Source organism: Vulpes vulpes, chromosome 2, assembly GCF_048418805.1.
Source record: "Vulpes vulpes isolate BD-2025 chromosome 2, VulVul3, whole genome shotgun sequence".
In the NCBI taxonomy this organism is placed as follows: domain Eukaryota; kingdom Metazoa; phylum Chordata; class Mammalia; order Carnivora; family Canidae; genus Vulpes; species Vulpes vulpes.
The window spans coordinates 148,624,260-148,651,092 of NC_132781.1; the positions used below are offsets into that span (position 1 = coordinate 148,624,260).

Here is a 26,833-nt window from a genome sequence, read left to right on the forward strand (position 1 = left end):
TCAGTCCCTGGGGGTCCTAACCATCTCCAGGCCCTCCTGAGGGTGGCACTTGGAGCTGAAGAGAGGACACTTGATGGAACCTCCCTCCTGCCCCCCAGGGAGCACCTGGACAAGAGAGTCAAGGGCAGCCTTTATACCCCAGTGAGCAAAGGGTGAGCAGACACACACTTAGCTTTCAGTGAAAGGCGAGTGGTACGGCTGTCACAGTCTGAGAGCTGAGTGAACGTTTCGTTGCAGTCTAGAGATGGCAAAGGTGACCCCATTTCCAAGTCAGAGGAGAGAACACTAGCCCTGTTAAATAGTTGGGGAGCCAAACATCCTATGCTACAGTCAGATGTCAGGCTAATACGGCTGCCTAGCAACTGTCATGCCATCTCAGGGCAAGGGACAACAACTTTACTAGAGTCAGAGGGTAAGCTTCTTACAGACAGAAGACTGGATAGCAAGCTGTTTAAGCAAGCAGGCCAGACCACCTCGTGTCTTTAGAATGACAGGTTAACAGCTCCTGCTGGGGGCAGAGGACAGGCTAACACCCACTCATCAGGGCGACACTTCTAATTCAGGAAGAGGCAAGGTCACAGCCCCTGTTAGACATGTAGGGCCTGCCACCATCTCCTGCAACAGGTGGAAAGCAGACAAACACTCCTGCCCAGGCTCCCATGTGCCAGCCGCTGACTGGCAGGTCTTTTCTGTTAGAGGCAGGACAGAGAAGCCTTGTCAGGAGCAGCAAGCAGGCTGAGAATCTCCCTTCCCCCTGGGGCCAAGCTGAGGGTGGCACCCATCATAGGTTAAGTGCCAGGTTATCAGTGTTATGAGGAACTCTGGATGGTCTCTATGAGGCACAAGAGCTGGGCCTTGGCCCCACCCATAGGAAAGTATAAATGTGTCACAGTCACCACTGCTGGAGCCCACACTTAGCGAGCAGTTTGGGGGAGGGGAGCCCACAGAGCATTGTTGGGGTTTGTGAGGTGGAAGCTGATGCTGTGTGCACCTCAGCTGCAGAAGGAAGGGGGAGACAGGAAATGGGTGGGGGGAAGAGGAAGCCTGAGCTGGAAAGTCAGACAAAGAGGGTAACACAGAAACAAAGGCTGAGGAGATACGTTGTAAAAAAAAACCTACTTGACCCAGAGCCCTGCACAGGCCCGTCTCTGGCCTTCAGCACAACAGCATTCATACCACTGGTGGAAGCAAGGATCAGCAAGAGAGAGTTCCATGTTTTTTGAGTGTTTAAGTGTTGTCTCACTTCAGACATCCTCAACTACTTGTGGAGTAAGAAATAGCATTTCCAGTTTAGAGGTAAAGAAACAGCTGCAAGCTTAGGGACATCCTTAAGGTCTGCTAGAAATGCATGGTGGAGGGGCGCCTGGGTGGCTCAGTGAACCGGTGGGCGTCTGCCTTCAGCGCAGGTCATGATCTCAGGATCCTGGGATTAAGCCCCACCTCCAGCTCCCTGTTCAGAGGGAGTCTGCTTCTCCCTCTCCCTCCACCCCACCCTACTTGTTCTCTCTCTCTCAAAAAAAAAAAAAAAAAAAAAAAAAAGCGAAAAGAAAAGAAATGCAAGGTGGAGCTGGCTTTGAACCCAGGTCTACTAGGCCCTGCATTCTTCAGCTGCCCATTGACCTGTCACCTTCCATAGGGGTGATTCAGGATTTCAAGCTCGTGCCCAGTTCTGAGCTTGATAAGATATAGAGACAGAGCTGGAGCTGGGGGAGAGATGGGGATCCATCTGTTCATCTCTACCCCCAACCCAGGCCTTCTTTCCCACAGTGGAAGTCCTGGCCCTAGCTACAGATGACACACAGTGACCTTGGGCCTGAATAAATGACTGCAGAGACCTTTTTGGGAAACAGAGAGGGCCTTTATTGAAGAGCTTGGAGGTCTGTGAGTTTCTCCCCTTCCTCCAACCTCCCCTCCCCAATCTAGGGCAGCAAGGGTAACAGGATGCTGGGGCTTTATGCTCCCAGAGAACTGAGGGAGCCCCGCCCCTAGCAACCCTCCCACCACCCCTTGCCAGGTGTTGGCACCTTTGAGGCACCCCTCCATTCCCCCTTCCCAGGAGGTCCCAGGAGGCAAGCAGGTGCCCCTCAGCAGAGGGTGAAGCGCCGGGCACTGATGTTCATGCGGGTGAGGCCGAGGTGCCGCAGCGGCGGGGCCAAGGCGAGGCCGGCCCCAGGCTCCAGCTCCAGCTCCAGCTCAGCCTCGTCCAGCAGCTCTTGGTGCAGGTGACAGGCTTGGTCCACCTTCAGCTGGTGCAGCTGGGCGCGCAGGCGGAGCAGCTGCCCGGCCAGCTGCCGGTCCTGAGCCTGCATCTCCTGCTGCAGCAGAGAGGGGGCGTGAGGCTGCCTGACGGGTCCTCAGCCACTCGCATCAGTCTTCCCTTCCTGTCAACACCCTGGGTCTTTGCACAGGCTGTGTCTTCCCCATCCCCCATCGCCCCAGCTTGAGCCCTCCCCAACGTCCAGATCTGGCTCTCAAACTAAGCTAAGGAGCAGTTGTTACACAAACACAGGTGTCCGGTGCCCCACCCCAGGTCAACTAAGCGCAATCTCCAATTTGGAGCCTAGACATTTTTTTGTTTGCACATGTTGGGTTAAGAGCCACCTGCATAATGCTGGCTTCCTCAGATTCTGCCTACAGTGTGATCAATGCGTCATTTTCTCCCTCCCTGCAACTTTGAGGTATGGCCATTCCCAGAGTAGGGGAGGCTATGCCTTCCCCACTTAAGACCCGTGGCCCCAAAGGGCAGGGCTCTGTCCCCAGAGTCACGGGAGTAGTCGGTAGTAGGTAGATTGGATGGAATCCTGCTTCAGCAAGTATCCCTGAATAAATCACTGGAGGAGTCCATTCACGACTCCTCAGCCCCAGGACAAAGCCAAGGAGTAGGCAGTTGCTAGAGGTGAGGCCCATTCTCATGCCCTCCCCAAACCCATGTTTCTTGGGTCCTAAGGATGACTGCCCACCCTACCCAACTCACCAGCTCCCGTCGGAGCCACTCAAGGGCAGAGTCCATTGAGTCGAATCCGCAGAGGGCCCCAGGGCCCCCCAGCCCAGGTCTGGTTTGGGTCCTGCGCCAGGCCTGGCTCTGAACTCGGGCTGTCCACTCCAGATATGAGGGCCGCCGTGTCTGCAGCTGCAGCTTGGCCGTCAGCGCCTTCACAGAGTCCAGGCTCTCTTCCTCCTCATCCTCTTCATTTTCTTCACCTAGTGCCTGGAATTTCAGTGGCCCCAGGGACATGGTGGGTTTGGAGTGGGTGACAGGGCAAGGCTGCAGCCCTGGGAATTTGGGAAAGGCTGGCAGTATTGCTGGGGAGTGGTGGCAGGAGCTGAGAGTGACAGAGCTGTTCCAGGGAGTGTGTGATGGTGAATGTTCAAGGTGGGTCAGAGAGGCTGAGTGTGTCAGGGAGGGCGAATAGAGGGGTATGGAAGGCTGAGTGTGCAAGCTGGGATTTTCCTGGCCTGCAACTCTGGGGAGCCACGTGATGCCCATCCGGATGGCGGAGGAGCAGGGCTCCTCCTGCCCCTTGGATGAATTTTATTGTCTTTGCCCAGAAGGAGACACCCTGTTCCCAGAAAGGAAGTTGCTCCAGGATGAGAAAAGCATCATCCACACTAAAGTCTTGGCCTTCTTCCCAAGACCCAAGTTAAGGGGGTGGGAGTGGATTGAAGTTTGGTGAGGTGCCCTCTCTCCTCACTCATGACACTTAGACAAGTCACTGACTCTATGGGGACAGATCAATGATTTCAACCTGTACTCTCAGGAACTTTAGGTTCCCTTGGAAATCCCTCAGGAGGTCTGTATGTGATAAAGACAGAGAGAGCTGTGGCTGGGTTCCTAGACCCACCTATCCCTGCCCCTCCCAGGGCTTCAACCAGAGCTGTTCCCTTTTTTAAATTTTGTATTGATCTATAAGATACACGCAGAAAATTTCACACATCATAATTAAGGACATGCCTTGCTGAATTCTCCCCAACTGAACCCACTTATGTACCCAGCACCCAGATAGAACAACTGAGCATTACCAGCATCCAGGAAGTGCTCCTGGTCTGTGACTACTCTCCCAATCTCTCTCTCTTTCTTTCTTTCTTTCTTTCTTTCTTTCTTTCTTTCTTTCTTTCTTTCTTTCTTCTTTCTTTCTTTTTTTTTTCTCTCCCAATTTCTGACAGTGAAGATTAGTTTGCCTATTTTTTTTAAAAGATTTTATTTAGGGATCCCTGGGTGGCGCTGCAGTTTGGCGCCTGCCTTTGGCCCAGGGCGCCATCCTGGAGACCCAGTATCGAATCCCACGTTGGGCTCCCGATGCATGGAGCCTGCTTCTCCCTCTGCCTATGTCTCTGCCTCTCTCTCTCTCTCTCTGTGACTATCATAAATAAATAAAAATTAAAAAAAAGATTTTATTTATTTATTTGAGAGAGAGAGCACAAGCAGGGGAAACAGCAGAGAGAGGGAGAAGCAGAAGCAGGCTCCCTGCTTAGGGGAGGGCTCTATCCCAGGACCCTTGTATCATGACCTGAGCCAAAGGCAGACATTTGACTGACTGAACCACCCAGGTACTCCTAGTTTTGTTCTTTTTTATGTACTTTCCAATGGTTCTCACACTTTCTTGTGCAAGAGAATCTCCTGAAAAACTTGTTTAAAGAGACATGTGGGTTGGGGCACATTTCTAACGAATTCCCAGCCCATTTGGTTTGGATTTTTACAATTTACACTCTTTTACATCTAGTTCCTTTCACAGACTACTTCGATTTTATGTTTATACTATGGGTATCCACCTGATTTCTTTTCTTTGTGTATGGTTTTTTGTTGTTGTTGTTGTTGTTTGTTTGTTTATTATTCAAGAGAGACACACAAAGAGAGGCAGAGACAGAGGCAAAGGGAGAAGCAGGCTCCTCGCAGGGAGCCCAGGGAGCTCGATCAGGCCCTGAGCCGAAGAAGATAGACGCTCAACCGCTGAGCCACCCAGGTGTCCGTGTGTGCGTGTGTGTGTGTGTGTGTGTGTGTGTGTGTGTGTGTGTTTTAAAAGGTTTTGCATACATGTGCACCTACACCAAGCCTGGAACCCAGTGGTCCAAAAGGCTCTTTAAAGGTATGGTCTTTTTCATTCTTCTTGATAATCAACACTTAACACAATGTAGGCATTAGTGTTTAAGAAATGAAAGAATTTTTTTTAAAGTGAAAGAATAATTGGATGGATGGATAAATGGATGGATGAGTCCTCTAGTAAATCCTTGCAACTCTTGTAATTTATCAGTTTAGCTGTATCTCTTGCCACACCACACTCTGGTCTAGTGAACAGAACCTTCCTCCATCATCCTTGGGTCCTTCACTAAATACAGTGTCCAGCTTAGTGTATGGGCCATTCAAATTTGGTTGAAGGATGAAGTGATAGACTGGGCTTTGGAGGGCAGGACTAAGCCAGAAGTGGTCTCTATAGAGGGCGCCCTCCGGCAGGGACTTCCAGCTGCGGTGGGGGAGGGGCACCAGCTACATAGCTGCTTGCACTTAAGGTGGACTAAGGGATTTCCCCCACCCAGCCTCCGCTATAAGGGGAGGAAGTAGATAGTTCCCAATTTCACACCTACCCTTTCCACCCTTCTACCAGGGTACACAAGAAGAGATGGTATTTTTCTTTTTTAAGTCAGTGAGAGTGCCAGCACCTGTTTAAAAAAAAAATGTTGAGTGCCACCTGTGACCAAGGCACGAGGTAAAGGGCTTTAAGCAAGATTATTCTCCCCATTTCACAGATGGATGAAATTGAGGTTTCCTTAAAAAGGTTCGGGCCCGGGTCCTGGCTCAGAGGTGCTGGCAGTAGGAGGGGGACATTCCTGTGAAACCGTTCGATCACTTCCTCCAAGGGGCCTCCTTAACAGCTGTCCAGCCGGCGTCGCCAGTTGCCCAGCCAGTTCTGTCCCTTTAGGAGCCCGAGCCCGCGCTCGCCCCGCCTGACGCTCCTGGAGTCTGTCCTGCTGGGCTCCAGGCCCACGACAGGCGGAATGGAGTTCTCGGAGCTGATCCGTACGGGCCAAGCCCAAGTCAAGCTCCTGCGGGGTCCGGAGGCGCCCCCACTGCGTGGCGCGCTAAGCGTCACCCGCCACCACCTGCTGCGGTCGCCAGGGCCCCAGGTCACTTCAGACCTGTGGCTGCTGCTGTTGCGTAGTGTAGACTCCACCGAGAAGCGGTGAGACGTGGCGGGGGCGTCCCCGTAGTTGCAGAGCTTTCTGCTCCGCGGGGGAGGGGGAAGGGCAAGCACAGTTGGAGCTGGTGCCCCCTTGCATTACGTCCAATCCTAATAAACTCGTTTCTCCTCCCCTGGTAGGGGGGCAGGGGACACTAAGTTCAAGCCCGTCTATCCCCAGGGTCTCGGGTGGCTTCGGCACCATCACGTGGAGCTGTAAGGACCTGCAAGTGTTGCAGCTGGACATAGAGGGCGTGGAAGCGACGCTGGACATCGCCCGCTCCGTGGAGGCAGGCAAGCCGCGCTCCCGAGGCCCTTAAGCTACCCCTATTTCGTTAGGAGGGGAGTAAACAAGGCCTACTGCGCAAGACGACCCGGCCTCCAGTGTTACCCTGGAACACAGCTAATGGCAGGGGACGCGGGGTGCTCTGCAGGCTGTGCAGAGCAGGGGCTGCGGAGCGGAGCGGCTGGCAGGGCGCGGGCGAGACGATTCCGACTTTGCCCGGATCCCCCGACTTCCTTCCCCAGGCGCTGTCGTCTTTGGGATCGGTCATCACTTCCTTTCCATTCTTCTACCGTCCCAAGGGCTTGAGACTGGGCGACTCCTGGCACTTCCACCCACCCGAACGCTACGAGCGAGTAGCTCACGAGGTGGGTGCGGTCGCGCGGGCCTGTGGTCCTGCAAGGGGCGTGAGGCCCCGGCGCTCCCTGACCGCCCAACCTGGCCTTCGCCGTTCCCTGCGCGGCAGACCAACGCGTGGCGGCTGAGTGAGGTGAACGAGAACTTCAGCTTGTGCCCCAGTTACCCCCGCGCCGTGATCGTGGCTCGCGCTGTAAAGGACCCGGCCCTGGCGCTCAGCTCCCGCTTCCGCCGGGGAGGCCGCTGCCCGGTGCTCAGCCACCACCATGCCCAGCGAACCGTGAGCCCACCCAGCCAGACTCCGCTACTAAGACCAACTGCGGCCCTTCTCGGCCCTTTCCTGCACCGCCCGGCCAATTCGTCGCGCGCCTGCAGCCCGAGCTCCTACCCTTTCTAGCCGAACCCCAACAGGCCTCCAACGGGCCCCGCCCCCTGCGCCCTCCCCTCCCCCCGCCCCCGCCCCTCTGCCGGGCTTCGGAGTCTTGCTCATCTCGGGCCCGGCCCCCGGCCCGTGGGGTCCCTGGAGCCCAGTCGTCTTCCTCAACCCCGGACCCACCCACGTTCTACTCTTCGGGTCGCTTTCCCCCCGGCTACACCCCACTCCAGCTGGGCCCCACGCCTTGCGAGTTCCGCCGCTAGGGTCCTTTAGCTCCCGCAAGCCCCCCGCCAGCTCTAGACCAGGCCGAGGGTCTAGGCCACCCCCCACCCCCAAGGGGCTCCCAGAGCGAAATCCCCGAGCCAGGGCCAGGTGGCTACGGCTTCCGGAGTGGCGTCCCGGTTCGCAGGTTCTGCTACGTTCCAGCCAGCCCCTGACTGGTCCCCAGAAAAGGTGCTGCGCTGAGGACGAGGAGCTGCTGCGAGCTGCAGGCGCTGGCCCTGGGGCCCGGGGCTTCATCTTGGACACCCGCTCGGCTCAGGCCGCCAAACTGGCCCGTGTGACCGGCGGCGGCACCGAGGCCAGAGGCGCCTGCCCTGGCTGGGAACCGCTGCATTGGCCCCTTGCAGAGGTGAGAGGTCTTCAGATCCTCTCCTAGGGGCTCTCCTACAGGACTCCTCAGGGAGGGGGTAGGAGTTGGGAGTATCATCCACAGACCTTGGGGACTGTTAAGCATTTCCAGGTAGCCATCCTACCCGGGGAGCGTCCTCACTTGCACACTGCCCACTGAGAGCTCATCCTCTTGGCACCCCAATTCTGTCTGGAAAGAAAAAGCCTCTCTTTACATTAAACTGAAATTTGATTTCTAAGAACAACCTCACCACACACACCCTTCTCCCCATTGGACCCAGCCCTCCCCTGAGGGCTCTACCTACACAGCTGTATCCATCCAGGTGATGGTAGTACTAGAAGGAGGTCCTCAGGGAGTATTTGTGCTTTGAGGAGAGAGGACTGCTCCCCTTTCCAGAATACATAACTGTTTATTCCTTAATTCAACCAATGTTGATTGAGCACAGAGGCTGAGATGGTGGCCAGCCCAGACATGGTTGGGAGATCAGTAGTAATTAGGCAGTTGGGATTCAGTGTGATGAGCAGCAGCACAGAGCAGGCTCCCCTCTCTTGTGTGTAGGCAGTGCAAAGAAAGTTTCCCTGAGAATTGGAGGCATTTGCTGACACCTGAAAGAGGAGTTAGCCAGAGAGCAAAAGGACATTCCAGATGGAAGGGAGGAACTACAGGGGTATAGGAGCAGAACTCCTTGTCATTTGTCCTGTTTGGGGAGCTACAAGTATTTCAGAATGGTGGAAGTGTCAAGTGTGAAAGGCAGAGAGAGATGGGGCTAAGGGGGTGACAGGACCTGAGCAAAAGCCTTGAATGCCATGATTATGAACTTAGACTCTATCTCGTAAAGGAGAGGGGAGCCATTGAAGGCTTTTATTAAACAGGCCTGGAAAAGCCTTCATTAGATTTTCCAGCAGGAGGTTGCATTGGTGATCTTGAGCGGAGCAGTTCCTGGGAAGCAAGAGAGATACCAGAATCCTAAGTGTTGTGTCTCTTGTCAGATGGGACTCCCCCAGGTAGTACCGTGTTGCTCCTATCACATTGGGCTACTTCACGGGTACTGTGACATTTCCATCAAATTGGGGGCTTCCTCTTATATCCAGAGAGGGTTGTGTGACCACTCCCCAGGCACCCCTAATAGACTAGGTCTCCCCCAAGGGGTCTTGGGTCTCCTCCATCAGATTGGGAAATCCTCAAAGATACTGAATCATTTCCATCAGTTTAGGTGGGCTCCCCCAAAGGGTCCAGTGTCCCTTTTGTCAAAGGGTTCCTCTGAGGGTTCTTTGTCTCTTTCATTGGTCTAGAGCACTTGTTCCCAGGGCTGTGCTCACCAGAGCTTGGTTGGGGATGGGATGACCAGATTCCCACTTGTGCAGGGGTCGCCCCCTACAGGAGAGTTTTGTGTGCCTGGTGGAAGCCTTTGGGGACCTGGATAGAGAGCATGGACAGCTGGCTCAGTCGACTAGAGGGCTGCCGCTGGCTGGTACACGTGAAGGAGGCACTGAGCACCACCTGCCTAGCTGCCTAGGGCATGGAAAGGTAAGCACCCACCAACGAGGCAGAGAACAGGGTGGACGGGCAGGGCTCTCTACCCCTGGGCACATAGCCATGTCTCAGTAAGCACATACAGCCTAGAAACGGGCCCATTTGTTTCCTGGCCAGGGCACCCTGGGCTGGGGAGGACTGGCCACTATTAATAAGCCCTGGCCCACAGGGAAGGGGCCTGCATCCAGGTGCATGGGACTGAAGGCATGGACAGCACCGGTTTGTGACTTCGCTGGCCCAACTCATCCTGAACCCCTTGAGCCGGACCATGGCTGGATTCCAGGAACTGGTGGAGCGTGAATGGATTCAGGTAACTGGCCGCTGAGCCCCAGCCCTCCCCCTCCATCCAGAAACCCTGCTTCCTTGTGCCCATCACTCTGCCCCCTCCCTAGGCCGGCCACTCCTTCCGTCTGCACTGTGCCACCTTGGCCTTCTCCCATACCTGCCCCAAGCATGAGGCACCCATCTTCCTCGTTCTGCACTGTGTGTGGCAGCTGGGCCGCCAGTTCCCGCTGTTGCTGGAGTTTGGGGAGGGGCTGCTGTTGGCTCTGTTTGAGCACGCCTATGCCTCCCCTTTTGGCACCTTCCTCTGCAACAGCAGAAAGGAGAGGTGAGCGAGGGGGGAGTCAAGGTGGGTCAGGGGCCAGGCACAGGCCAGGGTCAGGTACCTGCTGTCAGCACGAGAAGACATCTTTCCCTTTTGGATGAGTTTTTCTTTGGGTAAAACTTTTGAGTGTTCTCTCCTCCCCTGCCTCCAAATCTCACCTTTCCCCAGAACTTCTGCAAACCCAGATTTGGATGGGTCCAAGGCCAATCCTTTAGACCTACCCACTCTGTCCATAACAAAGACCAAAGACACTCCAGCTTAAAAATAAGGAATGAAGGGGAAAGTTGCTGCAAAATCATTTCTGGGGCTTTCCACCACTTTGCGGGGCTAATTCTAGTGAAGCAATGGAGTAGAGGTTGAAAACAGAGTCCAGTGGTTTGGGCTTAACTTCCAGCTCCATCACTCACCTGCTGGGTGATCACAGGTAACCTGTTTCCTGTCAGTAGCAAGGAGGCTTCCAGTAACAGCCATCTCTGTGGGGTGGGGCTGAATTGGATTAGCTGAGTTAAAGGATGGGAAGGGCCTGGCACAGTGGGTGCAGTGGGCACACATGCAGTGGTCGTTATTATCTGGTTGGCTTGTTCCCAAGCCCCCCAAAGCCATCTTTCTCTCATCAGCCTGAGGGGAGGGAGGGCTCACACTCCTCTCTTTTGTTGTCTGATGTGCCCTGTGTGCGTGTGCTTGTGCACACACACACACACACACACTTTTCACAGACTCCACTGCTGGGTCACCCAGGTTAGAAACGGTTATCTTGGGTGGCCTGGGTGGCTCAGCGGTTTTGCACCACCTTCAGCCCAGGGACTGATCCTGGAGACCCAGGATCAAGTCCCACATCGGGTTCCCTGCATGTGTGCCTCTCCCTCTGCCTGTGTCTCTGCCTCTCTTTGTGTCTCTCATTAAAAAACAAAACAAAACAAAAAAAACCTGTTATCTTTATGTACCTCCCCCACCCACCCATCCTTCATATATACAGCCTTTCTCCTGAAACCTTCTTACCATGTCCTTTCCTGTAAAAGGCCCCTCCTACTAACCCCAGTCCAGACTCTTCTTCCTATTTGGGCTGTTGAAACAGCTGCCTCCCTGTTCTAGCTCTGCCACCAGTTTAAAAAACACACCAGTTTAAAAAACACACTGACTGATGGGTGGCTCAGTCAGTAAGCATCTGACTCTTGACTTCAGCTCACGTCCTAATGTCAGGGTCATGATCTCAGGCTCATGAGATGGAGCCCGGTGTTGAGCCCTATGTCAGGGTCTGTGCCGGAAGTAGAGCCTGCTTGATTCTCTTGCTCTCCTTCTCCCTCTTTCCCCAATCCCCTGCTTGTGCGCGTCCTCTCTAAAAAAAAAACAAACAATCCACCAACATTCAGTTGGGCCTGTTCCCACTTTCTTGGTCTTGGCCCTGTAGTCTCCCCTCCTAAATATTCCTATGCTTTTGCACACCTGGTGAGTTTCTGCAGACCGACCCAGCCCAACTGGCACATTCTCAGCCTTCCCTGACACTTCCAGGCAGAACTAATGGAACTAACTCCTGAACAACTAGGACTTTGCCTTGTCTTACTTTATTCCAGCGCCCAGTACAGTATCTGACTGGCAAGAACATTGGCAGGAAAAAAGGACAGGTCATCACTGCCCCAGGAGATGGCTGTCACCCTACTCACCAGGGTCCCCAGTCCCGAATCCCAGAAGGCATAATCTGAGTCTGGAAACTCACTCCCTAGAGATGCCTGTGTAAAGTAAGGACTTGAACCCACTCCTTGTGGTCTGGGCTCAACCAGCCAAATGAGCAACGGAAGCTCCAGAACTCACTCTACATCCCAAATCCCTTGGCCATCTGGCCCTCTGTGGAGCCCCAGAGCCTGCAACTGTGGCAAGGTAACCCCCAATCCCACCTTCTCCCCTGTGGAGCTAGGGGGAGCTTCATTCTTCATCCTCTGTCCAGCTTCATCTGTCCTCCTCCACAGGCCTGTTTCTGCACTGGATCTGCCTGCCTGAACCTTCAGAGGTGGCATGGGAGAAGGTGTGGCAAATAGTGACAGATAAGGAGAAAACAGAGGGCTGTCAGCCGACAGTTACAACCTCTGAGCTTCAACTTTAAGTGCTGGCTCCTTGGATGATGGCTGAAATGTTCCTGAGACACCCTCCACCCCGCAGGGCCCCTCAGCACCATTGGACCTTGGATCAGGGCGTCTGCAATCCAGCCTAATCCAAAATATACAGAAGCTCCAGGTTTGGCGCATCTTATGGTGTCATGAGAAGGTCTAAATAATAAAGATCTCCACGACTAGTATACATTTTCTGGGGTGTCACTAAAAAAGGAAATGAATGAAATAGTCCCCACAAAATTTCTGACCAGAAACCACTTATTTCCAAACTAATTTACTTCTCAGAGTCCAAAACTTTGTGAGCCCTGGCCCAGAAATTTTCCCTGGTCCCGATGGAGATCCAAGCTTCTTAAGCCTCAAACTCAAATTCAAAGTACTGTGGGTCGAAGTAGTGGATGCGGACATAACCATCTTCACCGCCGCTGCTATAGCTGGAGAGGGAGAGAGAGCCAGGGACTAGTCAGGTGTCCCCTCTGGGGGGAGGCTGGCCCCAGTGGAGGGGCGGGGGGGGGGGCGGGCGGGGCACGGGAAAGGGCCAGAGGCCAGATCTGGGCTGAGCTCAGTTTCCTGCACGAAGCTCTCCCTACCTCTTGCCATCGGGATGGAAGGCAACACTGTTGATGGGTCCGAAGTGACCCTTGACTCTTCCAAACTCTTCTTCAAAGGCCAAGTGGAAGAACCTGGAAGGGGATGGTGGGAAGGGACAAGTCACTCTCCATCTCCTCTCAAAACACAATGGACGTACCACTCCCCAAAGGGAAAGCAGAAAGTGGGGAAATGGGGATGAGGGGGAATGAATGTGAACAAAATAAGAGGAGGCAAAGACTGGACCCAAGTGTCTGCCTGCATACCCAGCTAACATTTCCTTACTGTGTGCTGGGCAACGAGTAGTAACTCATGCATTTGATCTGCACAATTTTATAAGGTAAGTATATTATCGTTGTCTCCATTTATAGTGGAGGAAACCAGGCACAGATAAATAGGAGGAAGGGTCCAGGACCTCAGAGTGAGCCCAAGGTCATGTTCATAACTGCTACATTATACACGTGTCCCAGGAAGGCCACAAATCTGGGTGTACCGCCTAGTAGGCAAGGAAATAAGGGAAGTCTCCACAAGTATATGGTTTGTGTCCATCATGAAAGACACTCTGTGGGGTTTCAATGTGGAAGAGCCCCCTCCCTCTTTACCTGGCTTCAAATTTGCCAATCCTGGTGGAGGTGGTGGTTACATCCATGGCTTCCTGACCACCACCCAGCACCACCTGAAGGGAAGAAGAAACTCTAGACAGCCCAAAAGGGCAGCCAAGTCCATCTTCTGTGTTTTACCCCTAGCCCCCACATCAGACTGACAGGATGCTAAGGGCAGGACCCCAACAGCTACTTTATCCACCTCCTACCCTGCCCCCTGGGGCTTTCCAAGAATTCATCCTTCTCATTGCTCTGGGAATCTCCTCTCTGCCTGACACTATTTCCCAAAGAGTTCCTATCTCAATTGCTTGGCGAACACTTAGATCTTGGAAGCATTCTGAGGCTGCAGCAGGAAGCCTGGGTGAGGTTCCCTTACGTGGTCATAGTTGGGAGAGAGGGCAGCTGAGTTGACTGGACGTTCTGTCCGGAAAGTCTTCTGGTGTTCAAGAGTTGTGGAGTCAAAGAGCTAGAAAGAGAAGATGGGGGGAGGGGAATCTATAAAAGGAGTCTTCTTGAGGGGAAAGTTGGTCAAGTTGAAAGCTTTGTAGGGGAGTAGGAGCAGCCCCACCAGACTCCTTGCCCAGGCTCACCTTAGCTGTGTTGTCCTTGGAAGCAGTGACAAACATGGTCATGTCCCTGGATAACTGGATATCATTGATCTGCCGGGAGTGCTCCTTAACATTCACCAGTACTTCTCCAGACTGGGGAAAGCAGAAGAGTGAGGCTCTGGGTGGCCTGAACTCCACCAGCACCACTGCTCCACCGGGGTTGTTCTATACTGCTCCCTGTCTGGGCTGGGTGGGGGGAGGCCTGGGTCGGGTGGGCCTAAGTATCCCCTGAACCAACATTCACCTCCGCCACCGCCCCCAAGCCCACATCCTAACCTCACCCATGCGTACACATTTCATAAACACAGCTAGTTCATCTAGGAAAACACATGCTCATGGTGACAAATCTATGGACCTATTAACGAATCAGCACATTACAATGGTAGAGACATCCTTCACTCACTCCTTCTTTTAACAAATAGTCACTGAATTGTGTGAAGAGTCACATTTGCCAAATATTGTGCTACATACTGAATGAAGCCAGCTGACTTCATCCTCACAACCATCCTACGAAGTGGGTATTTTTTTATTTTTATTTTTATTTATTTTTTATTTATTTATTTATTTTTAAAGATTTTATTTATTTATTCATGATAGACATAGAGGGAGAGAGAGAGAGAGGCAGACACACAGGGAGAGGGAGAAGCAGGCCCCATGCCGGGAGCCCGATGCGGGACCTGATCCCTGGACTCCAGGATTGCGCCCCGGGCCAAAGGCAGGCGCTAAACCACTGAGCCACCCAGGGATCCCCCCGAAGTGGGTATTTTAAAGGACATTTTCCTTTTTTTTTTTTTTTTAGGATTTTATTTATTTATTTGACAGAGATAGAGCACAAGCAGAGGGAGAAGCAGGCAAAGGGAGAAACAGGCTCCTTGCTCGGCCGCGAGGGGAGTTCAATCCCAGGACCTTCGGATCATGACCTGAGCTGAAGGCAGAGGCTTAACTGACTGAGCCACCCAGGCTCACCCCTTAAAGGACATTTTCAAAGGAATAAAGTAAGGTTCATAGGGATGATGTGACTCGCTAAAGGTCCTGCCACATGTAAGATGTAAAGAGCCTGTGCTCACCCCCTTCCCAGCTAGTTTGGAGCCACAGTCCACCAGTACTGCTGCATGTCTAGCTTTTTTTAGATCTTTCAAAGGGCCATTTCATCTCTTTACTTCCCTTCGCATTCAGCAACCTGCTAGCCTGTAGAGTACAAAGGGCAGAGCTTTAGAGTCTGCCCTCAGAAGCACCTCTCTCTGCCTCAATTTCTCTAACTAAAAAACAAGATTACTAAAAGTACACCACCCGTGTCACCAGAGGGATACTGAGACTGTCTTATTTGACTTTGTTGTGACAGGAACCTGGCCTGTGTTCTGCAGACATTGGTCAGATGATTAAAAGGCCTTGTGAGCACTGTGCCTCACACAGAGTGGGCCCTCAGAGAACTTTCCTTTCCTTTTCTGAATTACTTTTATTGTTGTTTTTAAGTAAGCTCTGTGCCCATTGTGGGGCTTGAACTTACAACCCCTGCAATCAAGAGTCGCATGCTCTATTGAGTAAGCCAGTCAAGTGTCCCTTTCCTGAATTTTTTTTTTTTTTTTTTAAGATTTTATTTATTCAGGAGACACACAGAGAGGCAGAGAGAGAGGTAGTGACAGGAGAAGCAGGCTCCATGTAAGGAGCCTGATGTGGGACTTGGTCCTGGGACTCTGGGATCACACCCTGAGCCAAAGGCAGATGCTCAACCACTGAGCCACCCAGGAGTCCCTCCTGAATTATTTTTATCTATTGTGTGAGAAGGATGTATTTTTGCTTTCCTCCATCAATGAGGACACATGGTAAGAGTCAGATCCAGCTCCTGTATTTTGGGGACCAAGCACGAGTCTTGCAGTCAGGCCTATCTAACAACACAGAACAGCTTCACTATTTGCTGGCAACAAGCTTTATGTATGCCTTTGACCTTGGTTCCCATTACCTGCCTGTGGGTAGGTCTGGGGCCTGGTGGACTATAGTCAATGTTTGCTGAACGACTAAACTTTATCATAGTACATGCCAGCATTGTCCAGGAACCCAGGTACCCAAGAGAAATCCAGGGCAGCCCAGGCTTGACCCTTTCCTTACTCCCCATCTCATCAAGTCACTCCTAAATATCTCTTGACTCTGTCAGGTGCTCCACGTCCCAAGAGCTATGGCCTCATTCAGGTCCATTCTCTGAACTGAGCCTGCAAAAGCTTTATAAAGAGAAAATTTGATCACCAATAACTATTTAAAGATTCCCCACTGGGACACCTGGACGGCTCAGGCAGTTAAGCATCTGCCTTTGGCTCAGATCATGATTTCAGGGTCTTGGGTTTAAGCCTTATGTTGGGCTCCCTGTTCAGTGGGGAGTCTGCTTCCCCCTCCCTCTGCTCCTCCCCACCCTGCTTGTATTCTCTCTCTGCCTCTCAAACAAAAAAACAAACAAATAATAACCTTAAAAAAAAAGAGAGATTCCCTACTGCCTACAGGAAAATCAGTTCCTTACCTCCTGACACTCAAAAAAAAAAAAAAAAAAAAAAAAAATCTAGTTGCTATCCACTCTCTCCAATGCCATGTCCCAAAAACCCCAGACCCTTCCCTGAACAATCCCCCTATTCCCTTAATTCCGCATTTGTGTGTACTGTTTTTCCCACCTGTGGAATGGCCTTCCCTTCTTGCTTAAAGCTCCATTTATTCTTCACGGGTTAACGTATGTGCCATCTTCTCTATGACAGAGAGCATTTAATGTAATTGGCTGAGACCTCTGTGTTGGCACAACTTCCAACCTGATTCATGCTAGCTGTTTGCCAGTCTGTCTCCCTGGGGGCAGGGCCCACGTCTGATTCAGGTCTTTTTCCTTAGAGCCCAACACAAGGCCTGGCACTCAGTGGTGGCAGGAAAATGCTTATTTATGATCATTATTAACATATCCAGAGTAGGAGCACCTAGGTGGCCCAGTGTCTGAGCCTCTGCTTTTGCCTCAGGTTGTCATCCCGGGGCCCTGGGATCAAGTCCCACACTGGGCTCCCTGCAGGCAGCCTGTTTCTCCCTCTGCTTATGTCTCTGCTGATCTGTGTCTTTCATGAATAAATAAATAAAATCTTAAAACAAAAAACAACCCATATATCCAGAGTATTCTGTGACAAGTTTTTAAAACGCCTTATGTCATTTGATCCTCGGAACATTTTGCATATATAAACAGGCTCAGTGAAGTAATTTGGCCAAGTTCACATAACCAAAAAGTGGTAAAATCTGTATTTGAACCCAATCCTTGCTCTTCACTACTGTGCTATCCTGACTCTTGAATCATTCTGGTGGGCTTGGCCTCCACCCACCTCCTCACCTTGGCGCTATACTGGTTGAGCTCTCCGCCTTCATGACCCGCGATGATGCACTCCCCCAGGGGTCCCCAAACAGCACTAGTGATCTTGGAGTCGTTGCAAGGGATCTTCATGTAGGGCTCATTGTTGTCTGTGTGGGGTAGAAGATGTCAGGCCTTGGGCTCTGGAGCCACACCCTTCACCCCAGTCCTAACTAACCCTCTAGTACTGGCTCACCGATTTGGCTTGGATCCCGCAGGTCAAAGAAGCTCACAAAGCACTGGTAGCCCATCTGTTTGTCCGTGGAGAACATGATGATGTTGCCCCCAAAATCAAAGCCACACGTCCGGACAGCTGAATTGGTCTTGAGTAGGGCCAGCTGCTTCCCTAGAGACAAGCAGTTTGGGCTACCCCTTGCCTAATGTCATCAAGGGGAGGACACTCTCCATACGCCTATCCTCCTGTCTACTATTTCTCCTGCTCTAGTGACCAAAACCCACCCCTACTTCCTCCTCACTGCTAGGCTTTGGCTCAAGATTTTTAACTTGCTCCCCACCATCTCTCCCCAGACATCCTGTTCCTATGGCACTGCTCATAGTGAATTGCAATACATATGTCTTCTCAGAATGCATTCCTCTAGAACAAGGATCTGCTCTAATTTCTCTGCATGTCCCCAGAACCCAGCAGAGAGGGGAACCCTGTCGGGACCCCTCTCACTTCTGAGAGCTTCCTCTGTATCTCCGTATCTCTGCTTAATAAACTTCTACCACTTTGCTTAAAAAAAAAAAAAAAAAAAAAAAGGAACCCAGGAGAGACCTGGCACAGAATTGGGTGCCTAGTAAATATTTACTAAATGGAGCAGCTTAATAGGCTCCCATGTATTTGGTCTGTTCTTTCAATACTCCCCACTGCTACCTGAGTTTGCTAAAATGAAACATACTCTCCGCTGCTCAGGGACCTCCAAGGCATGCCAAGTCCTACAGAACAAAGCCAAGCTCCTGACCCTGGAGCCTATTCTGCCCCTAGTTTGCCTCATCTTCTCTCCTGACTATTTCTTATTCCCCAAGAGGCAGAAGCTCCCATCAGATCAAATGACTTGGACAGGACACCTGCCATGTTTTCATTCCAGTATGTGCCAAAGTGATGACCTCTTTCTCATCTGTAAAGCCCTAGCTCATATGACATTCACCTTGGGAAACCTTGCCGGCTCCCCTCCCCATTCCAGGCAGTCAGTTGCCCCCTCACCCCTCTGGCCTTCCACAGTGCTTTGTGCTTTCTCTAATATGGCTTATATCTTACTGTAGTGCTTCTTTTCTTGTCTGTCTTCTTTTCCTTGTCTGTTTCTTGTTCCTTAGAACAGGAGCCATCTCTGGATTATCTGTTTCCCCAAAACCTGTTCACCTCAACAGATACACTGTAGGTCGTCACTGTCTGATGGAAAAGTAAATGATCCAGGCTTACCTGTTTCACAGTCCCAGAGACGACAGCTATTATCAGCTGAGCCGGTAAGGACATGTTTGGTATCCCCTGAAGAAGGTGTTAAAGAAACATGATCGAGTTCACCTGAGCCCCTGTCCTCTTGGAAAACCAACGGAATCACCTCCCTGTTCAGCCCCAGACAGCCTTTCTTCCTCTCTTACCTCAGAACTTTCTAACCTTCTCATATAGAACTGGAACTTGTCCTGAATATTCCCCCAACCAGTGAAAAGACCAGGGATTAGGAGGGAGACATCATTCCCTAGACCCACAATAGCACCCCAAACTCCCAACTCCACATGGGCAGCCTCTCCATCGCTGGCAGACCCTGGGATCCCACACTCAGCGCAGACAAGGATACAGTCAGCATCTACACACCACACAGCTCCACTATGGCCCATGTAAGTGCCCAGCCTCTCACCATTCACGGAGTACCACACATTGACAATCTGGAGGAGTCAATGACAGTGTGACACATAGTAAACATCCCAGGCAGAGCAATGGTCTCCTACTTAGAGGTTCCCCAGGAACCTCAGCAACCTCTAACCAGGCCAGATTCTCCCCTTTCCTGCTCATCTCTTGGGAAACAGTAGGCTGCTGGCAAAAAAAAAAAAAAAAACACAACAATTCCTGGATTCTCCTCCTTCCTGCAGGTGAGTGGCAGGGGAGTCAGGAGGCTTGTAAAAACATCTCCATTGGGGATCCCTGGGTGGCTCAGTGGTTTAGCGCCTGCCTTCAGCCCAGGGCATGATCCTGGAGACCCGGGATCAAGTCCCACAATCAGGCTCCCTGCATGGAGCCTGCTTCTCCCTCTGCCTGTGTCTCTCATGAATAAATAAATAAAATCTTAAAACAAAACAAAACAAAATCTCCATGCCATTATTCCGGTCTTTCCTGAAACTCTCAAATACAGTGCTTCTCTCTTCTGAGCTTATTGTCTTGTCTGTAAAATGGCCACAACAATAATGCCTTCTTCAAAGAGTAGCTGTGAGGCTTCAATAAAAATAATGTCTAAGGAATTTTTTTTTAATTTTTATTTATTTATGATAGTCACAGAGAGAGAGAGAGAGAGAGGCAGAGACACAGGCAGAGGGAGAAGCAGGCTCCATGCACTGGGAGCCCGACGTGGGATTCGATCCCGGGTCTCCAGGATCGGGCCCTGGGCCAAAGGCAGGCGCCAAACCGCTGCGCCACCCAGGGATCCCATGTCTAAGGAATTTAAAATACAGTAACAATTCTCCAGTAACATACACGAGGTATTTACTGTGCTAAACTCCTTCCCCAAATAACCTCATTTAACCCTGAAGACAACTCTCACAAGGGAAGAATTATTAGTACCCATAATTCATAAAAAAAAAAAAAAAAAAGGGAAACCAAGTTTATCAAGGTTAAATGACACGCTCCAAGTCACACTGCTACTGGATGCAGGGGTCAGGATTCAAATCAGGTCTGCTGGCCTCTGAACTCCCACTTTTGGCCACTAGAGTTAACACATCTTCCATATGGAGGTGCTCAAAGGGCATTGCTGTGAGGGGCTGTTTGCACTCAGTGAAAGACACCCACAAGGACCGACTGAAATGAGACCCGGGACACCTCCAGGAAGTCCTCTGTTGTCCCTCACCGCCCAAGGAGCAGCTTTCCCCTTCTAGGGGTGGCCTGCTCCCCTCCCCTGGAAGAACAGTCTGACTCTGGTCTCCGTCCCCTTCCGTGATGGTCTCTTGCTTTTTTTTCCTCCTGGCCACTCCCTCCTCCTACCAACTACTGCGTTCTATCCCGGAATAATGTCTCGTCCACCCACTCCCGGGATGGCCTCTCCCTACTTCTCAGAATGGGGAGCTCTTTGGCTCCCCTCTCACGGCAAAAAACGGCCTGTCCACCCCTCACCCCGGCCGAAAGAAGTCTCCCCCTCTCGACACCCCCCACCCTCGCAGGGTCCCGCAGGGCCGCCGGCCGCCGACGCTCACAGGGTCCTTGGCCACCGTGAAGAGGAGGTCTCCCTCGCGGTTGTACTTAATCTGCGTAATGGATCGTTCATGGCCCTGCAGCAGGATCGGCTTCTGTGGGGACAGGACAGGAGTGTCAGCGCCCCGGACCGGCCCCTGCCCCAGTCCCAGACCCCCAGACTAACACCTCAACTCAGAACTCACCATCCTGGCGTTGACGCGAGGGAAGCGGCAACGTGAGTAGGACCGGAAGAGGCTTTGGCGCCACTTCCGGATTATGGGTCTCCGCCCCTTCGCCCCCGGAAGTGGGCCAGAGCGGCGTTGCCATGGCGGCGTCCCTTGGTGGGTAGGCGGCCCCACCCCTTTCGGGGCTTCCCAGACCCTACCCCGGGTTCCTCTGCCGCTTCACCTCCCCTCCCTGAACTTGACCTCCGCCCGGTCCCCAATCTCCGGGCTGCCGGATCTATCCATCCGCCTCCCGGGCCGTTTCCAACCCACCAGTCGCACCCGGGGCGTCGGAGAGCGAGGGAGGGATGTGGGGGTGGCTGACGGGGGGAAAAGAGGCCCGAGAAGGGCTGGGCCCGGCGGGTGGCCCTTTGTCGGGGATGAGGGTCACTCGCATCTCCCTCCAGGGCAGGTGCTGGCTCTGGTGCTGGTGGCCGCCCTGTGGGGTGGCACACAGCCGCTGCTGAAGCGGGCCTCCGCCCGCCTGCAGCAGGTCCATGAGCCGACGTGGGCCCGGCAGTTGCTGCAGGAGATGAAGACCCTCTTCTTGAATACTGAGGTGTGTCTCTGAATGGCCCCTTTCTCGTGCATAGCTGATCCAAGTCTGGAGCAGAATCTGGCTCCACCAGCTTAGTCGCTAGGTCCTCCTTGAGCCTCAGTTTCATCATCTGTAAAATGGAAATGATAGTGGTAACCATCTTATGAGGGCAGTTGTGAGGATTCAACGAGGCGAGACACATAGACCACTTAACATTGGGTCTAGGAGATAATTAGGGTTCAATCTATGGTTGAGATGACTAGTATTTTATTATGGTAATCTGTCCAACAGACCTCACTGAGGGAGGACTTGGGGCTCAAATGGACCCGGGAGGGAGGATAGGGAACGTTATTCTCTGATAACCTCTATCCAGAGAACTACCTCTGAGTCCAGTGCTGCCAGTCTAGGCTAGTGGGAAAGACAAGACATAGACACAACCACGGCTTAGAGCTAAGGCCTATGAGAGAGGTACAGATTAAGTGCTTCATGAGTTCACAGGAGGGAGGCTGGAGTAGGGGCCTCCGGGAATGCTTCTTGGAGGGAGTGACATTGGCATTCAGGGACTTGCACGGGCTGAGGGAGAAGCCTTCAAAGCAAAAGCACAGAGTTCAGTCAGTAACTTGTTAGTAACTTGTTGGAAGGGTCCTTTTCAGAAGGCTAACCACTCTCTGGACCCTTATAGCTATCCCTTCCTCCAAGGAAGGACATATCTAGAAGCTCAAAGAAGGCAGGGCTGCTCAATCAAGCATCACAGTGACTGCAGATTTCTTCTGTTTCCAGTATTTGATGCCCTTTTTCCTCAACCAGTGTGGCTCCCTTCTCTACTACCTCACCTTGGCATCGACAGGTGGGTCTCTGACTTAGAACTGCTATGCTCAGTGGTGGGGGCTACCCGGAAGAGTCACTTGGGGAGGGTACCTGAAACACCTTGCTTCCGTGAGTGAGGCAGAGCCTATCATCTCTGGTTCCCTCTTTGCACCCTCTTTTCTGAGCAGCTGGGGCGCAGTGGGCTAACTAGGAGTATGCTGCCGGGCACTTGGGTTGGTTTGAAGCCTGTCAGTCTTGTGCAGCAGCAGAGGAAGAGAGAAGGTTCATTTTGCTATGCCAATGGCTGGCCTTGACACTCTTGCTTCCATTGTGTTGCTACCTGGCTGATCTTGAGCAAGTCTCTTATTTGAGCATTGGTTTTATATGATGGTCTTTGTAGCATTGAGAGGATTAAATTCAGTGTATGGGAAGCATCTAGCAGAATACCTGGTGAACACTGTAGGAGCTCAATAAATATATATTTCCTTTCTCCTACTGATTGTTGACTGTCTTCTACTGCATCAGATTCTGTACTAGTTTTACCCATTTTACAGCCATACCTCAGAGATATTGCAAGTTTGGTTCCAGATTACTAAATACAACAAATGTTGCAGAGCAGATCAAATGAATTTTTTGGTTTCCCAGTGCATAAAAGTTATGTTTAAGGGCACCCAGCTGGCTCATTCAGTGGAGCATGTGGCTATTGATCTCAGGATTTTAAGTTTGGGTGTAGTGTTTACTTAAAAATAAAATTAAAGGGCAGCCCCGGTGGCGCAGCGGTTTAGCGCCGCCTGCAGCCTGGGGTGTGATCCTGGAGACCTGGGATCGAGTCCCACATCAGGCTTCCTGTATGGAGCCTGCTTTCCCCTCTGCCTATGTCTCTGCCTCTCTCTCTCTGTGTGTCTCTCATGAATAAATAAATAAAATCTTAAAAATAAAATAAATAAAATCTTAAAAAAAATAAAATTAAAAATAAAAACGCAAGCCCTGCATTAGTTTGAGGGGTGCCTGGCTGGCTCAGTCAGTAGACCGTGTGACTCTTGATCTCAGGGTCATGAGTTCAAGCTTCATTTTGGATGTGGAGATTGCTTAAATAAAACTTGAAAAAAATAAAGTTTGAAAAAAAAAGTAAAGAAAGTTTGAAAGCTTGTGGCACACACATCCTGCTGCCCAAGAATGCTGAACCCTTTTCCTATACTATGGTTAGCCCTTTACCAAGTTTTGAGCAAATGGCAATCTTAGGGTCCTGTTTTGTCATCACCTGCCCTACCTCTATTCTTTAGCATCTGCCCGTGTAATAATCAGCAGCAACGGTCACTAGATCAAGGATGTGTATATTCAGCCAGGGGCTAGACACGTTACCCTGTTTCATCTTACACCAGCCCTGTGGTATGGAGATGCTGTCCCCTTGCTATCACTATTGTAGGGCCCAGTGAACAAGGACCTAACCAAGATTGCACAGAGAAACCTGGGTCGGTCTCACTCTACCACCCTTGCTCTTCCACTGCTCCCTGCCGCTCCCCTTTCCTATCTACTGTTGCAGAGTAGTCTTTAGCAGTCATGGAATTCCTGGGAAGGTGCGTAAGCCCAGGGAAGCAGCTCTGAGTAGGTAGGAGTTGTGGTCAGGGGATCCCTGGGTGGCGCAGCGGTTTAGCGCCTGCTTTTGGCCCAGGGCGTGATCCTGGAGACCCGGGATCGAATCCCACATCGGGCTCCCGGTGCATGGAGCCTGCTTCTCCCTCTGCTTATGTCTCTGCCTCTCTCTCTCTCTCTCTCTCTGTGTGTGTGACTATCATAAATAAATTTAAAAAATTAAAAAAAAAAAAAGGAGTTGTGGTCAGTTTCTTGGATGGGAAATGCCAACCATGGTGGGGACTCTCGGGAGGAGAAGCAGATAAACCAGGAATGCTTGGAAAGGAATGAGTTAAGGGGCCAATGTGAGCAGTCAGCCTGGCAGTTATACGTCTTATAATCAAGTAAGTCAGTTTCTGATGTATCCTTCTCTCTCTCTCTCTCTCTCTCTCTGTGTGTGTGTGTGTGTAGTAAGAACACAACATGAAATCTGTCTTCTTTTTTTTTTTTTAAGATTTTATTTATTTCTCATGAGAGACACAGAGAGAAGGCAGAGACATAGGGAAGGCAGAGGGAGAAGCAGGCTCCTCGTAGGGAGCCCCATGTGGGACTCGTGGACCCCGTAAACTCCAGGATTACGCCCTGAGCTGAAGGCAGATGTTCAACCGCTGAGCCCCACACACATCCTGAGATCTGTTTTCTTAACAAGTTTTCTTTTTTTTTTTTTTTAAGTAAGTTTTATGCCCAGCGTGGGGCCTGAACTCATAACCCTGAGGTCAAGAGTCACATGCTCTTGACTATGCTCGGCCAGGTGCCCGCCTGTCTTAAAAGGTTTTAAGTGTACAAAACTTATATGTAACACATTTTATTTAAGATTTTATTTATTTATTCATGAGAGACACACACACACACAGATAGAGACACAGGCAGAGAGAGAAGCAGGCTCCATGCAGGGAGCCCAATGTGGGACTCAATCCGGGGACTGCAGGATCATGTCCTGGGTCGAAGGCAGACACTTAACTTCTGAGCCACCCAGATGTTCCTATGTAACACATTTTAAGGTAACAGTATTGACTGGTTTAGCCTTTCAAGTTTGTTTATTGGGTGTCCCTTGGAACTTCAAAATTATGGGACAGATGCTGGATCGTTGTGTCCTCTACCCAAGGCCCAGCCCTGTGGGGCCCATCCTGAACATGTACCTGAGTCTCTGCTTCTTTTTTTTTTTTCTTCAAGATTTTATTTATTCATGAGAGACTCAGAGAGAAGGCAGAGACATAGGCAGAGGGAGAAGCAGGCTCCTCACAGGGAGCCTGATGTGGGACTCGATCCTGGGACTCCAGGATCACGCCCTGAGCAGAAGGCAGATGCTCAACCACTGAGCCACCCAGTTATCCTTGGCTCCCGGCTTCTGACATTTATTTCTGTCCTTTAACTCCATAAGGCCTGAGCCTGAGCTGAAACCATCAGGTATGCTTCACTTGCTGTTTGGTTTGTCCACGTCCATTCAGTTCAGTCAGGATACAGGCTTTGGCATCAGGTCAACCTGGGTTTAAGTCCTCAACTTGCCTCAGTGTCTGTCTTCTTTGAGCTTTTGTTTCCCTTATCTCTGCGAAGTGATAATGCTCATCTCACAGTGTTATGAAGATTGAAGGAGAGGCGTACACAGAGCACTTAGCACACAGTGGGCACTTAATAAAGGGGGGCTGTGCCGTTGCACTCATCCTATTGTGTCCTTTCGGTGTTGGGGCCTGTCTCCACATCCTTGAGATCTCAGGAGCTCTTCCTTATCAGCAAACCAGGGTGTTCCCAGATCACCTTATAGTTCAGCTCTTTGTGCTGGAGTTGAGGGAGCACTGAATTTAGACTCAGGAAACCTGGGTTGAATCCTGAGCTGTGCTGTGATTTCATCTGGAAAATGATATTTCCCCCCTCCCCTGCCGCCTTTTTTTTTTTTTTTTTTAAACTGGCTGTCTTGATAAAATGTGTTTTGTGCCTAGACAGACAGTTTTTGGCAACTCAGAGATTTTTTTTCATTCCAACTACTCAGATCTGACTCTAGCTGTGCCCATCAGTAACTCTCTGGCCATTGTCTTCACACTGATTGTTGGGAAGGTCCTTGGAGAAGATATTGGTGGAAAAGGTAAGTCAGGCCACTGCAAGTGCAGGAAGCTGCTACTTGGGCCTTGCCACCCTGCTTAGTGCTTTCCCAGAGCCATCTCCCATCCCTCCCCTTGCCTCTGCAGCTCTCCTGCTTCCTTACAGCCATCAGAGTTTCCTTCTTCCAGGTATTCTGGGGAAAGCCCTTCTGCCCTGATCCCTCAGCCCTGCACCAGCTCCTCCTAGCATAGCTGGGATCAGCCCCTCAATTTCTGCCCGTTCTCCCAGGAGCGCTCACAGGCATGGTGCTCACCGTGACAGGAATTGCACTCTGCATCACAAGCTCCGTGAGCAAGACCCAGGGGCAACTATCTGCCCTGTGAGTGGGCCGATGCCACCCTCTAGCCCTTCTACCTCCAGGAACTCCCTGAGCTGTGAGGTGCAGCCAGTGAGCAGATGGACCTAGCACTTCCCCCTCTGAGCCTCAACACCCTCATCTCTTAGGGTGCATTAGCTACCTCATGGTGGCTCACACAGGAGAACTGCAGTTCAACTGCTAGGAGAGAGACTTCATACCTCTCCAGCAACCTTTCTGCCCCAGCAGCTCTCTTTGTGCTGTCATATCGGGCCCCCAGGCCAGCCACTGTCATCATGGCCTGATCTAGACTGTCACAGCAGCAGGGGCCATGGACGGCATGGAGATGGCCAGCTGCAGCCTGAGCCAGAAATGCAAACAGAAGGTCTCTAGGGCTGTCAGAGGCCTTGGCTGGCTGAGGTGAGGACCTGAGGGGAAGAAGGTACACCAGAATGGCAGGTGTAGAGATGAACAGTCTAGGAGCCTTGCCTGTTCCACTTGTGAGATGGGTGGAAATCCTCACCTGCCTGCCCCTCTCAAATAGACAGCCTGGGGTCCCACAACCAGGTCACTTCCGTCAAGTGGCATGGTGCCGGGAGAGTAGTAGCTTCAAATAAATCTGCACTAAACAGACGGA

The 26,833-nt window shown here is 51.6% G+C and overlaps 4 protein-coding genes across 6 annotated transcripts; 2 read left to right on the plus strand and 2 right to left on the minus strand.

The window, feature by feature from the left end:
• Positions 1-1,836: 1,836 nt before the first annotated feature.
• Positions 1,837-3,455, minus strand: FAM167B (family with sequence similarity 167 member B). Of its 2 annotated transcripts, none has more exons than XM_026014537.2 (2): positions 2,975-3,455; positions 1,837-2,312 (listed from the first exon to the last, which is right to left on the minus strand). In XM_026014537.2, the coding sequence occupies exons 1-2, from the start codon at positions 3,233-3,235 to the stop codon at positions 2,085-2,087; spliced, it is 489 nt and encodes a 162-aa protein (XP_025870322.1). In that variant the 5' UTR covers positions 3,236-3,455; the 3' UTR covers positions 1,837-2,084. The 2 variants fall into 2 exon arrangements, with proteins under 2 accessions (XP_025870322.1, XP_025870321.1); XM_026014536.2 differs by having other exon boundaries at positions 1,837-2,315; positions 2,975-3,451.
• Positions 3,456-5,905: 2,450 nt separating this feature from the next.
• Positions 5,906-10,112, plus strand: LOC112931664 (myotubularin-related protein 9-like). The gene is given in 10 exon segments (XM_026014352.2): positions 5,906-6,176; positions 6,355-6,463; positions 6,702-6,824; positions 6,923-7,093; positions 7,599-7,827; positions 9,169-9,242; positions 9,244-9,347; positions 9,523-9,569; positions 9,572-9,663; positions 9,746-10,112. Coding segments are annotated over 10 exon segments (1,356 nt in total). The 5' UTR covers positions 5,906-5,991; the 3' UTR covers positions 9,968-10,112.
• Positions 10,113-12,323: 2,211 nt separating this feature from the next.
• Positions 12,324-20,895, minus strand: EIF3I (eukaryotic translation initiation factor 3 subunit I). The gene is made up of 11 exons (XM_026014349.2): positions 20,807-20,895; positions 20,624-20,716; positions 19,021-19,108; positions 18,645-18,710; positions 17,421-17,570; positions 17,207-17,334; positions 13,843-13,953; positions 13,629-13,718; positions 13,253-13,326; positions 12,653-12,745; positions 12,324-12,496 (listed from the first exon to the last, which is right to left on the minus strand). The coding sequence occupies exons 1-11, from the start codon at positions 20,807-20,809 to the stop codon at positions 12,415-12,417; spliced, it is 978 nt and encodes a 325-aa protein (XP_025870134.1). The 5' UTR covers positions 20,810-20,895; the 3' UTR covers positions 12,324-12,414.
• TMEM234 (transmembrane protein 234) lies at positions 20,886-26,829 on the plus strand. Of its 2 annotated transcripts, none has more exons than XM_026014351.2 (5): positions 20,886-20,944; positions 21,235-21,386; positions 22,146-22,212; positions 25,792-25,884; positions 26,030-26,829. In XM_026014351.2, the coding sequence occupies exons 1-5, from the start codon at positions 20,929-20,931 to the stop codon at positions 26,056-26,058; spliced, it is 357 nt and encodes a 118-aa protein (XP_025870136.1). In that variant the 5' UTR covers positions 20,886-20,928; the 3' UTR covers positions 26,059-26,829. The 2 variants fall into 2 exon arrangements, with proteins under 2 accessions (XP_025870136.1, XP_025870135.1); XM_026014350.2 differs by having other exon boundaries at positions 20,904-20,944; positions 26,130-26,829.
• The last annotated feature ends 4 nt before the right edge of the window (positions 26,830-26,833 follow it).